The sequence below is a fragment of the Watersipora subatra genome, chromosome 9 (assembly GCF_963576615.1).
Source record: "Watersipora subatra chromosome 9, tzWatSuba1.1, whole genome shotgun sequence".
NCBI classification, from domain to species: domain Eukaryota; kingdom Metazoa; phylum Bryozoa; class Gymnolaemata; order Cheilostomatida; family Watersiporidae; genus Watersipora; species Watersipora subatra.
The window spans coordinates 61,759,127-61,774,144 of NC_088716.1; the positions used below are offsets into that span (position 1 = coordinate 61,759,127).

At 34.6% G+C, this 15,018-nt stretch overlaps 1 protein-coding gene across 1 annotated transcript in view; it reads right to left on the reverse strand.

Annotated features, from left to right (window-relative positions):
- Nucleotides 1–15,018, reverse strand: part of LOC137404179 (syntaxin-binding protein 5-like) — a 92,901-nt gene that overhangs the window by 15,738 nt on the left and 62,145 nt on the right. The window contains exons 19-21 of the mRNA XM_068090338.1: nucleotides 11,634–11,744; nucleotides 9,538–9,663; nucleotides 3,941–4,141 (exon numbers count right to left, since the gene is read on the reverse strand). Of these exons, the coding sequence (XP_067946439.1) occupies nucleotides 3,941–4,141; nucleotides 9,538–9,663; nucleotides 11,634–11,744 (438 nt within the window). The remainder of the gene's footprint in view (nucleotides 1–3,940; nucleotides 4,142–9,537; nucleotides 9,664–11,633; nucleotides 11,745–15,018) is intronic.

Sequence of the window (15,018 nt, forward strand, 5' to 3'; positions counted from 1 at the left end):
ATTGTGGTACACAGTTTATCAGCCTATGTTTTTTTGTCCAATAACCGAAGGTGTCATTAAATTATTTAAAACGTTAGCCACAATTCTTTACATCTTATGTACAAGCTAGGGCTAAACTACAATGACCTTTTATAACGAGAACATTTTTTTATTCTGGTCCAGTTCGCAGAAAACTTCCAGACGCGTGAATGCTGATGCTCGCTTTCTGTTACAGATTGTTATCAAAACCATTCTACATTCAATACAACCAACTTTCAAACTGTGTATAGTACACAGCAGCTTGCCATTTTACTTCTAATATTGCATTTCTCCTATTGCAGGGGTGAGATATAAACATATAATCTTTTCCTTTCATTATTGCCGTTTGTTGTACGTAATAACACCCAGTACATTACAGCTACGATTGCAGCTACGATTGCAGTTATCCTATTGCACTGCAGTGCCATTTGACTGTTAATATTGCATTTCTCAACCAGCAGTACCCTTTCTTTTTTCCAATATCACTTTGGTCGCGGGCTGTATGACAGGGGGATTTCTAGTTTATAATATTTATAAAACTGACAATTCTTTAATAGAGTAAATATAAAAGTTACCTCTAGGCATTGTAGCTCGATGCTGATTAGCGCACGTCCTGATCACAATAGACAAATAGAAGCGACTCCTCTAGTAAGGGAGCATAACTCCCGCAATGGTAAGAAAATTACTATAGTTTTACAACGATATTTGATAGTTTTTCGGTGTACAGGGGAGATAATGGTAAGCGAAGTACAAGTCATAGGTAAAGGCCTTGTTGGCAGTAGTTAAACGTGTACAGGTGCCCACACTGCCAGTAGACCAAATATCCTAAAGTTTGTAAGGAATAGTGGCTATACGGTTGATAATCTAACTCAAGCATCTAATGTGGTTCAAGCTAATTTTATCCTTGTCGGGCAATTCTGTTTGTATCATTTGAAAGCCACTTGTTATGAAAAAATAATGTGAAGATTGCATTGAAGAGATGAGTTTCCATTTGCCTCACCAACCAAACATCCCTGATACCATTCATTTCTTCTTCCAGCCAATGTTTCTCAAGAAGAATCTTGAACTTTGACCTCTGCTGCTCAACAATGAATTACATTAAACTGACTAATAAAACATGATTGTCACCGATTGACCAGACTACGGGTCCGTCCAATCTTGTGAAACATTGTTATCTCCCGAACAAACACCTTTTGTTAATAACGAGCATACATGTCCGTTTGATCAACCATTTTGTTGGCAGTGAAGTTGTTTTGAATTCTGACAAATAGGAATTAGGCTGAACAGAGAAATGTTAGACTGTGATAGGACGCTATTTAAAATATTGTTAAGTGGTGACACCGGTTCAGATGAGGAGGAGATGAGGAGGACATATCAGAGGACCTTTAAGTAAGAGATTGCTGATGGATATTCACACTGCGCCCGGCAGTGAGTCATGCGCCATGACAGTCATAGCACTAGTCATGAGAAACAACTTTGACAAAGAATGCTTAAAATAACCTTGAATGTTGGACGGCCATAAAACTGTCAAGCAAGAGAGATAAAGCCATTACAATACTAAAACTCCCCTACATGGAATCCCAACACACCAGGAAATTCGGTGCAATCAGCCGTGACAAGCCAAGCTTCTAGGCCTAGTTTATCACTTATCGTGAGAAACGCGTGAATGCGCTACAACTACAACGAACTCCTTAAATGTGCACCATTCACTGAGGCGCCATTCACTGAGTGACACAAATAACTCAGTTCAATTGTGTACATATAGTGAGCTCTATCAGATCAAATGATCAATCATAATCAATAGGCAGGATGCAATGAATTGCAAACATTTAAGAGATAAAATCGATCACCTATTAGCAACTAACTACATTTTTGTAGACACATTCGTTCAGTCTATTCCTACATAACATAATTTTTAATTAATAAATAAATATAATCTCAAACTTGAATAAGCAGTTGTCTTTGTCTTTTACGTTCTTGAGGCACACTAATGTTTTTTGCACTGAGATAATCATATATCTACAGTCCTCAAAACAAGATGATGCCTTCGTATATCTTCACACAACAACAAGTATAACGATAGGCTAGTCAAATCATGCGGGTCTCAGAGACCATGCGGTACACACCAGACTCAACTGCTCAGCTTTGCTGACAGAAGAAGTCATACTCTATACATTGATTTGAGAGAAAAACTAGGATATTGTCGGTGCGTGAACTATTTCCCTACCCAATTAATTTTTTCCTTCGACATAATTAAATATTCAGTAAAACCTATTTTTGACCGCCACTGAAGGGTTGAAAAATAAAGCACCATGGCATTTAATAAGAGGTTTCACGGTATATAGGTTAGAAACGGAAGAGCAACACAGCTTTTCATTTGCTCCTTGCATGATCTTACACTTCAAACTATATGCAGAGTTTACGGTGCGCTGAGAAAGCTTTAAAATCTTTCGAAAGCTTTAAAATCTTTCGAAAGCTTTATAGCAAATTCCACATTTGTCCACATATCATCAGATATGGGTATTACAGCTTTCATCTAAATAGACAACAAAATTCAACACAAGAAAAAGTCTAGTAATAGTCTTTAAAGAAGTATCTACAGACAAGTATTAGAGTCATAGATCAATAATTACATGGCTGGTGAGTGTTCAGAGCGATAGCCTTAGGACTACCAATGACTTATGGGGGCATCGGACAGCCTATAAGTCGACTCTAATTTAACTGCTACAAGCTCCTCGTCTTTTTACCTGTAGATTTTGCGACAGGTATATTTGTTTAAACAACGAATCGTTTGCATTCCATCCACTGAACTGAACATCCACTGGAAACACGTTGACGCAAGTAGATGATTCGGCGATAAGGAATGGATAAGGAATGTCTGTTTTTCGTGTCGTCATAACAACAATTAGGTGGCGCGGGTCCTCACTTATTCCTATCATTTATGTTAATTTTACTCTCAAGTGATGTAGTAATACCCAGTTGTGCCGATTACACAACATATTATTACAATATTCAATAACTAACTTACTATAGGGTACCGTTCTTCAGTGATAGTTAAACTCAACTCCAACAATTAGACAACTTTTTCATTTCAGTACGACATCAAGCCGGTCTAGCAACAAGATAACTTCACCATATTAATATGGCAACATCCAAATCTAGCAATTCTATCAGGCCTTTATATGATAGAACGTGTTCATTAGTACCTTATTAGGATGACTGGAATTTTCTACACATGATCAACAAGATATTCCTTTACGCAAAGCGTGAGACTCAAGGGAAAACATAAGACTGAAGGTGAAAGATGAGAAGTGGTGAAGCAGCCATCTGGTCAGACCCTAATGAGCATCTCGCTAACGGGCACCTCGCTAGCGGTCCCTCTTATGAGACAAAATAAGGGTTATGCATGCAAGTACTCTTCCAGTCATAAAGCAGTTTTATCATCGACTTGGAATCATGTATGTTTGTAATCATGATGAAAACTATGCATTTTTGGTAGTCAACCGATAATTAAAAATAATTATATCAAATTACTACGATCTGATAAAACAGGCTGTCATTCCGATCCACCACGATTGGCAGATTTAATAAGAAATAATTTAAGGCGTCCACACACTCAATTATAATTTTATAGTGGCTTGCGCCTTGTGTGATTTCTCTAACTAGTCATACAGCCAATGATTTGTTAGTTGGTAAAACCTGAGAAGACTTTGTAATAATCAGAATTTTTGTCATGTGATACAAAATACAGAAAATGAATACTAGAGGACCAATTGAGTATAACTAGGACCACAAATAATGCTGTGCTGTCGGCTGGGGTCGGGCAACGCTGTCAGCTAGAGTCAGGCAACAATGGTATGTAGGGTGGACTCTAGCAAGTTGCAGTAAAGCAGAGCTGACGCGTTTTTCTAAAATAACATACCTTTGCAGATGATGGCCTTAGCGTGTACGGCAAACATTCCATCTGGAAACTTCTCCTTAAAGAGCACTGACTGCGAGGGAAGAGACACTGATCGGAGCTCACTGTCAGAGCACATGGTCACTATGTGCATGGTCGCCTGCTCTACGGGCTCCAGACCATCGGCAGAACCGCTAGAGAGCCGACTCACGCGACTGGCGAGACCTGCAGGAGACGAAGCAGTGTTCATCGCTCCTCTCACACTAGCATAACATTCTATGGCAGCCAAGCTTATTATTATCTCGCTGTCTTGACAGTCCTTGGTAACAGCACTTGTAACTATCACAAGACACACACCGTCTTAAGAGAGGTGTGGTAATGGCAAAGTCTACAAACTCGGTGCAAAGGCATTATGGTAAAAATAGCTTTATCTTAATCAGGAGTTATTTGCTCGTTGAACATTTTATAATGTGAGAAGTGGGCCAAGTAAATGAACAACAATTATTGTTGTTATGGCTAGCTAGCTGACCATCTACTCAGCCGCTATTATATCTATTTCTTTTTTTAATGATGTTGAACTTTGTTAAAGGTTGACTTGCAACAAAATTCACATTACAGTTATTTGGTATCAAAAGATTCACCATGTCTTACTCTGTTGTGTTGTAGGTGCCAAATATGTGGAAATGTGATTACAAGCTCTTAAAAGCTCAAAAACGAAAAGCCGCCGTAGTTTGGAATCTCTTTATTGCTCTGACGTTGTCATTACAGTTTAGTTATTGTCTTGTCACGTGATGTTCTCACGTGAATTGGAAGGCCAATAAAAAGCTCAATATAAAGCTTACCGCAGCACTAGTTTATGACAAATATTTCGGGTTTTACCGAAGACCCCGTATCAAATATAGATGCTCACTACTTTACAGTTTTGTTTCGGCTTGGTCTAATCGGCAAGTCGTAATCTGATCATGTGACCCAATACTTCGCAAATAATTTCTGCAGCACTTTCTGAGTATCGAGGATGACCAACAGGCTCGTCATGATTATCAGACAATGATATGTACTCCTTCGAGCTAAGGTTAAAAAATTAAACAAATTTGTACGGTAAGTTATAAGATATCGCTGCTAAAATAAACAGCATAACAATGACGATAAAACAGACGCGTAAGAACAATAGACATGGTTTTATTGAATGCGTGAAGTATATTTGTGATAACATTTCGACGAATAAGGTTGCAAGAAAGTGTAAACAGAAACATCTACCACAACTACGTCACATTTGAGCCATTTTGTAAAGAGAATCCAAACTACGGCGGTCTTGTGTGGCTGCGATTAACTGTTCGTTTTTTAGCTTTTAAGAGCTTGTAATCACCTTTCCACATGTTTTGCGCCTACAACACAACAGAGTAAGACATGGTGAATCTTTTCATATCAAATAACTGTAATGTGAATTTTGTTGCAAGTCAACCTTTAAGGATATTTTAATATGCGTCGAGAAAATGAAGATCACTATGAGCATGATTGTATGCAAACTGCTAACGTTAAGGTACATTGCGGGTTGTCAATAAGAGCAGTATCATATCTTCATTGCAAAAGATCAACAATGAACACGGCCTACTATTATTTGAATTGTTTCATTTTGTAAAGTTGCTTATATATTACAAATACAGTATATAAATATATAAATATAAATACAAATCCAGTACATAATTATACAAATATAAATACAAATTCAGTATATAAATATATAAATACAAATTCAGTATATAAATATATAAATACAAATACAGTATATAAATATATAAATACAAATTCAGTATATAAATATACAAATATAAATACAAATTCAGTATATAAATATATAAATACAAATACAGTATATAAATATATAAATACAAATTCAGTATATAAATATAAATATATAAATACAAATACAGTATATAAATATATAAATACAAATTCAGTATATAAATATACAAATATAAATACAAATTCAGTATATAAATATATAAATACAAATACAGTATATAAATATACAAATATAAATACAAATTCAGTATATAAATATACAAATATAAATACAAATTCAGTATATAAATATATAAATACAAATTCAGTATATAAATATACAAATATAAATACAAATTCAGTATATAAATATATAAATACAAATACAGTATATAAATATACAAATATAAATACAAATTCAGTATATAAATATACAAATATAAATACAAATTCAGTATATAAATACAAATTCAGTATATAAATATATAAATACAAATTCAGTATATAAATATATAAATACAAACTCAGTATATAAATATATAAATACAAATTCAGTATATAAATATACAAATATAAATACAAATTCAGTATATAAATATATAAATACAAATTCAGTATATAAATATACAAATATAAATACAAATTCAGTATATAAATATATAAATACAAATACAGTATATAAATATACAAATATAAATACAAATCCAATACATAATTATATAAATATAAATACAAATTCAGTATATAAATATACAAATATAAATACAAATTCAGTATATAAATACAAATTCCAAATATAAATATATAAATACAAATACAGTATATAAATATACAAATATAAATACAAATCCAATACATAATTATACAAATATAAATACAAATTCAGTATATAAATATGTAAATACAAATTCAGTATATAAATATATAAATACAAAAAAAGTATATAAATATATAAATACAAATTCAGTATATAAATATATAAATACAAATACAGTATATAAATATACAAATATAAATACTAATCCAATACATAATTATAGAAATATAAATACAAATTCAGTATATAAATATACAAATATAAATACAAATTCAGTATATAAATATATAAATACAAATTCCAAATATAAATATATAAATACAAATACAGTATATAAATATACAAATATAAATACAAATCCAATACATAATTATAGAAATATAAATACAAATTCAGTAAATTAATATACAAATATAAATACAAATCCAGTATATAAATATACAAATATAAATCCAGTATATAAATATAAATACAAATTCAGTATATAAATATACAAATATAAATACAAATCCAATACATAATTATACAAATATAAATACAAATTCAGTATATAAATATGTAAATACAAATTCAGTATATAAATATATAAATACAAATTCAGTATATAAATATATAAATACAAATTCAGTATATAAATATATAAATACAAATACAGTATATAAATATACAAATATAAATACAAATCCAATACATAATTATAGAAATATAAATACAAATTCAGTATATAAATATACAAATATAAATACATATTCAGTATACAAATATAAATACATATTCAGTATATTAATATACAAATATAAATACAAATTCAGTAAATTAATATACAAATATAAATACAAATCCAGTATATAAATATACAAATATAAATCCAGTATATAAATATAAATACAAATCCAGTATATAAATATACAAATATAAATCCAGTATATAAATATAAATACAAATTCAGTATATAAATATACAAATATAAATACAAATACAGCATATTAAAATACAATTACGAATACAGCTCATGAAGAATCTCTGATTTTTAGCCGCACTAAAAACATGAAACGAGCCATTTTTCAAAGTTTTGCTATAAGCGCTAATATGAAGTATTGCATTGGCAGGAGGAGTGTAGTTGATGACATATAAATGCTACATTGTTAGCTTGCTGTCTGTCGGAAATCGACAATGACTTGCATCTTAGCTATGCATGCTTGGGTCAAGCAGTATGGTAGAGAAGAAGTGACCATATTCTCTATATCTCCCACTTCTGGCACAATCAGATTAACCTGAAGGGATGTCTTTGCAACACGTTCAGTCTGACTGAGCCAGGTAGCTATTTCAGTTGCCCTATGTGCCATGACCGTAGAATCTTTGACGCGCTCACTTTTTCAGTGTGGTACACGGGGCCTCCAAGTTATGGTCTAGATCCGAAACATCCAGCAATTTAGGGTTGAAAGCTTGCTGAGAGCTTTTTGTCAGATTGGCATTAAGCAGGACTCGAACCACCAACCCCGTGGTTGACTGTCAAAGGCAATACCGCCAAGTCACCCTGACACCCAACACCCCTGACACCCACCTTGCTACATTGTATAAAGAGCAGATCAAGAGAGTTTATCCTAAAATAAGTTTTAACAAATCAAAACATGAAAAATTAATATATGAACTTTGTAAGATTTTGCCACATCTTTAATTAACATGTTGTGATTATACCATTCCATCATACGCTGCCATTAGCTGACTAAGCTGTTCAGGTCCGTCAATAGACTTTCACCAGACTGTCACCAGACATTCGATAGACTGTCACCAGATATTCGACAGACTGTCACCAGATATTCGACAGACTGTCACCAGATATTTGACAGCCATTTGACAGACATTCGACAGACTGCCACCAAATATTCGACAGACTGTCACCAGAAATTCAACAGGCCATCATCCATATAACAGGTACAACATGAGAATATTGCAAACATCGAGCAATGACATTTTGTTCAGTGTTCAATTTGTCAAAATCAATATTGGATTTGCACCCCTCAGTGTACCGTTTACATGATGCAGGCATATAAAACCAACTATGCAGTTTTATTGTTGTCTGCGCAATACGGGGAGCGCTTCGTGTGTGTAAAAAAGTTAGGAAAATGGCTAGGGTCATATTTCAAGTGCAGCTGAAAATGAGAGATTTGGCATGAAATGTTTTGTAATATTTAAACTATTTAATAAAAGATTGAATGCAATCAAATAACAATAAGCTTTGCTGATTTTAAAATTCTTACAATAGCCTTAGGACTATAATAACGATTAATAGCCAATATACTATACAATAGCCTTAGGAATATAATAGCCAATAGACTATACAATAGCCTTAGGTATATAATAGCCAATAGACTATATAATAGCCTTAGGAACATAATAGCCAATAGACTATACAATAGCCTTAGGACTATAATAGCCAATAGACTATAAAATAGCCTTATGACTATAATAGCCAATAGACTATACAATAGCCTTAGGACCATAATAGCCAATAGACTATACAATAGCCTTATGACTATAATAGCCAATAGACTATACAATAGCCTTATGACTATAATAGCCAATAGACTATACAATAGCCTTATGACTATAATAGCCAATAGACTATACAATAGCCTTAGGACTATAATATTAGTTTGAATAAGAAAGCACCAACAATTGTATTGACAGTATGTTCATATCTGGTGACGAGAGTTAAGGCATGACAAATGTTCTAAAAAGACTTCAAATAAGAAAGCAATACAGTAACGTGTTGTCCATAACAAGAAATTTTTAAGTTACCAAAGTTGATGTATGGCTATAAAGACAACAACCCACTTTTTCTCACTGTTACCCACTACAGGTGGCATGAACGCATGTCGAACAGTTATAACCTATTTCAAGAGGAAATTACTCCCGATTAAAATAAAGTTTTTCTCGTAGCAATTATTGCAAACAGCATGGACATTGTCAGTGTCCTGCCTTCTTTAATTCCACAAGGCTGTTGTAATGTGATACAAACCTTTACCCTTCCTCTCTGCGGAACCTTTGTTGACTCCCCAAGAAGTCGCCTCTACCGGCACAAGGAATCCCTTCGAGTCGAGAAAGCACAGCTCCAAGATTGTCCCTTTCAGCTGGAATGATGTACCTGCAATGTAACCCATCTCTAATCAGCTAGTCTAACATTTCAATTACTTAAGCCCTCTTCAAACTTGTCGAATGGACACTATATCTGAATGCTTATGAATTTTATCTTTCGAACAATGAAATAACCACTAGTTCGAAGTTTTCAGACCTTGGGTGTAGCCAAGCTAAACTCTGAATGCAAAGGGTTATGCATAAGCCACCCCCAAATGATTCTTTAAAATATAGTCGCCATGATGAGCCGTTAATAAATGAAGCAAAAAGTGGACACAACTCATCACACAACCCTGTGGCATAAAATGTTAAAGGCAGCAACTTCTAAAGAAACCTCTTGAATACACACACAAGTATATAATATTATATGTTACATTTTTGCACGGATGGCATTCTGACTCTTACCAGATAATTGTATACAGTAAGTTATACAGAGAATGAATCAGACATGTACTCTTAAAAATGATATCGATTGGAAGATAAATGGAAATAACTAAAAAAATTTTAAAAATTTGTCCATCTTAAAACTATCTAACTAATGACATACAATTATATATATTTTGATTAAATATTCTTTACTATAATAAGAGCACCATCTGTCCGTCTGTCTGAGGCCACGTTTGGAGGGTAAAAAAACAAAGCATCGCGCAGGAATCAAGCTCGTGTTAATAATTTTAAAAATGTTCCAATGTTGGGCACAAGATGCAACTGCGGGACTACCTATTAAATGTGCGGAGACACTCGACCGACCTCTCTGTCACACATTTCAGCATTTCACACATTTCATTCAGCATGCAACTGCTGATTAAATACAAGCGCTGACTGCGATCAGTGGCCAGTACTACTTGCAGGCAAACACGTGCAATTCAAATAGCAACGCACAGATCTGCATGACTTACTGTAATAATGAATCTGTCATTTCATCCCCCAAATATGACTAATAAAAAATGGCTGTGCTATCATTGTTTGATGCCAGAACTTCTACAAGTGTAAATATGGGTGCTTGAGACACCAGCATGTTGTAAAAGAGTGGCTAGTACCACTGTGTCTAAATTTTATAGCCTCAAATATTCTTCACTGAAATACAAGGACTTGGAGGTTAATTGATTGTCGAACTAACGCAAGCTCAAGAGGGGAAAAAAGACTTGTACCAGATCAGTGGTAACTTCTTTTTTCGCATTCCCAGCGATAATCGTCATTTTTAGCCCGAAGGTAGATGGGGGTCGTCTTGCTGTATTATTGAATGTAGGGGTGGCAAAAAGGTAGAAATTCATTGAAATTTAGACTGAATGATAAAAGACATCTTATCCGTTTATATGCAACTCATTTTACTGGTTGTTTGAAAATGATGTACAATTATTTGGTGGTTACGAGGGGGGGGGGGTTACGGCGTCCCTACCTTTTTGCCTCCGTGTTTACACCTTATGAAGTGGAATACGACGTTTTTCCGGCCATTAAACAATCAGCCATTAAATGGCCAAGTATGCAAGAGGCCGCTTTCGAAAACAGCATTGGTTGGTCTTTCTTGTCGAATTAATTTGAATTTTGTTTAGTAAGGGCGGCTAAAAGTTATAGTGAAAGCAAAGCAAAAAGCGCCAAGCTGGAAACAGTTAATAAGTAAATATAGTATGTCCTTGGTAAGAATAAATTCAGTTGAAAATGGTAAATGGTGTTAAATAATTTTCCGAAACACTCACTTCATAGCATGCAGTGACTACACACCTCTATTGTTTGTTTTTGCCAGAAATAGTAAAGTGTCTACGCGCTGTTTTGAGTATATAATTTTTTGTATCTGTTAACTCGGCCTATAAGATGAGCCACTGATTTGAACACAAAGTCTCAAGGAAAGTTTTCAGTTTTATACGATGAGTAAATACAAAAGTATATAAGTTACGTATACTTTTTTGACACTATATGTATAAAGAGCGCAGATGAAGATGTTACTCTGGTCTTTTCACAAAGCTATAGTCCAGCTCTCACCTGAGTGGGCAATCATGGCTGGTTTGCTGGACCTTTCTGATATGCAGGGAATGATATCGAGGGCTATGAGAGTGCCTGAATTTGTACCGATCCAGAGGCCCGATGTTGTATCTATAACATGACAGATGTTATAGATGTGATTTAGATTTATGTCAGCAGCACATCAGTTTGAAAACTGAAACATACCAAAACATGGTATACAGAAGCAAATATGTAGCAGTGCTAAATCAATTGTTCAGTGACGATTGAATTTGGCTGTATAGACTATATGAATATGCACAAGTTGCTTGGGCGCTAATAAAATTCTAGGAGGTTACAAACTACTGCTAAATCAATCATGCTTACAAAACCATTTGAGCCTGATGCTAAGAGAGGCAACAGAAAAAACGACTTGTCTTGCCTCTCAACATTTAGCTAATACAAAATATGGGGAACAAGCATCTATATGGTACAACCAAGGATACAGTTGATGGGCATGTACTTTGCTATATACTAACACGGACGCAATAAAAAGTACTATGAAAGGGACCTTAATAGAACTATGAGATGACAATGAGCGACAGTCGATACGAGTGGAAAGTTTTTAACCAATAGGGTGCCTAGGCTGAAAGTGTCACCTTCGACCTAATACACATCATACTAGTGTGCTATCACTGACTAACAACCCGACCCGACCCGTACTGCAAGCTGATACGATTAGAATTTCTGTGTTTATGACAGTCAGTGTCAAAATCCACACAAGCAACGGAGAAGAGATAAGCAGCCTCCCAAGCAATATGTTGGTCAGGGTGACAACTGTCAGATAAACAGACCCTGCTATTTCAAAAAGATGATACCAATTACATTGATCTCAAAAAGTACTTCAACAGAAAAATCAAACGCAAAATTTAAAGTTGTAAGTCGCTATTGGAAATGCACATTGACACTAAGATAGCTCAAAGTAGTGTGTGGAACTGTGTTATCTTCACAGAGATCTTCAAGTCCCTAGAGGTAATCACCAGTATCGGCAATGCAACCTTTCTGAAATTCGATTTCTCTTTTATAAAAGGGCAGAAGTAGATCTTTTACAATGAGATTCGTATATGGAGTTTCTTGTGTTTTAATATCACATGTTAAAATTTTGAGCAGACAACACTTTTTTAGATGTTTGGCAGGAACGAACTTCAGAACTGGTAATCAACCAATAGGTCAAATGACAAGTTGAATGATAGAGCAGATGACAGGTCTGATGATGAAGCAGATGACAGGTCTGATGATGAAGCAGAAGTCAGTCATGTCTGGCGATTGAGTAAATGACAGGTCTGATGATGAAGTAAGGACAGATCTGGCGATAGAGTAAATGACAGGTCTGTTGATGAAGCAGATGACAGGTCTGATGATGAAGCAGATGACAGGTCTGGTAATGAAGTAAATGACAGGTCTGGCGATAGAGTAAATGACAGGTCTGATGATAAAAGTAGATGACAGGTCTGATGATGAAGCAGATGACAGGTCTGAAAATGACGCTGATGACAGGTCTCATGACAGAGCAGAGGAATGGTCTGATGATGAAGCAGATGACAGGTCTGATGATGAAGCAGAAGAATGGTCTGATGATGAAGCAGATGACAGGTCTGATGGTGAAGCAGATGACAGGTCTAGTGATGTCTGATACAATACAGGCATTCTGATAGGCAAGATGACGAAAAAGTTATAGGCCATGTGACAAGTTTGAATAAAGGTTAGAAGGCAGGTCACATGATAGGCCATATGACATGAATGAGGAGAGATAAGATGACAGTCTGCTGATATGATAGATGACAAGTAACGGTGGGTCTACAAGGCGAACAACTTTGAAACCTTTTATGGTAATGACTTGGAAAATCATAATCAAAGCATAAATGAAAGGTCTTATGATGGGCAAGATGACAGAAATGAAGTGAGAGAAGATAACAGCGGCTATAACTGGCCTCAAGTGACCCAACAGCATCTTGATGAATACGAATTTTCTCAAAACCAATTGTAAAGTTGGCCTTCTAAACTGAAGTGGAAAATATTTACAGCATTGATCATCCAAAATGGTGATCTCACAGGTGGGTAATAAAGGTATATTTCTGTTGAAGGCCTCTCCCAGATTGATCATTCAACAGAGATGAGTAAAGAAGCAAATAAACTTTTATTTACAGGTGCAAAGAAAATAAGAGGAATTCACTCAAATGTGACAAGATCAAATCAAATCCAATCTCTCCCATCACGAAAATAGTTAACATGTTCAACGTTGAGCCTTTCATATGTTGCCATAAAATGTACTGATAAGATATTTTCAATTTTGTTTCTTGTTAGTCATTTATGAGTTAAAAACTATTGTTGCAAGACATTTTTGAAAAATTATATATATTTCTAAAAATACAAGTTCACTAAAATAAATAGTTACTTAAAAACTAAGGCATATATTATTAGCCACATATGATACATCATGGCAACAATTTAACAAACTTCCTTACAGAATTTAGGCTATCGTAGAACACATCAATTTTTTCTATGATATTATCATAGACAATTTAGTAAAAAATTGCTGATTTGGTGGACTAGCTAAAATTGAGCTATTTGGTAAACAGTCTTAAAAAGCCAAGCTTAAAAAGTTGATAATGTCCGAATAGTAGTTGGAATTACATGGTGCATTTTCCTGAAATCAACTTTAAGTAGGTCACAAACTAATTTTGCAACTGGCTGGTCTACCATGAAAATTCGCATCAACTACTAGTGTTTTATGTAGCAGCAATAATACACAGATCTTAAATTCCTAAAGGCTTATGAGAAATTCTTGAAGCTGCCATGTAAAAATGTAAAAAAGAAGACAACTCCCATGCAGATTATTATAAAGAAAACTTGAGGCATTATTTACTTTGTGAATTAAAAAACTTTTACACATTCTACATATAGTAAAGAATGCTCTCCAGCCTCAAAACGTGACAAAATCTTAATCAGTGAGTGTGTATTGATTAGAAGTCATAGCAAGAAGCTAGCCTTGTCAGTGCAGCCATTCTAGCAGTCAATCGATTAGCCATAAAATCTGTAGTTATAGAGTAACAAATTCAGCAAAGAAATGAGCTCATGCTTTGCATAAGGAGGCTATTAAAGTACCTCTTTAAAGTATGTCCTTACCAAGTACCTTCGTACCAAGTACCTCCGTACCAAGTACCTCCGCTATTCAAGTACCTCTGTACCAAGTACCTCCGCTATTCAAGTACCTCCGTACCAAGTACCTCCGCTATTCAAGTACCTCCGTACCAAGTACCTCCGCTATTCAAGTACCTCCGTACCAAGTACCTCTGCTATTCAAGTACCTCCGTACCAAGTACCTCCGCTATTCAAGTACCTCCGTATCAAGTACCTCCGCTATTCA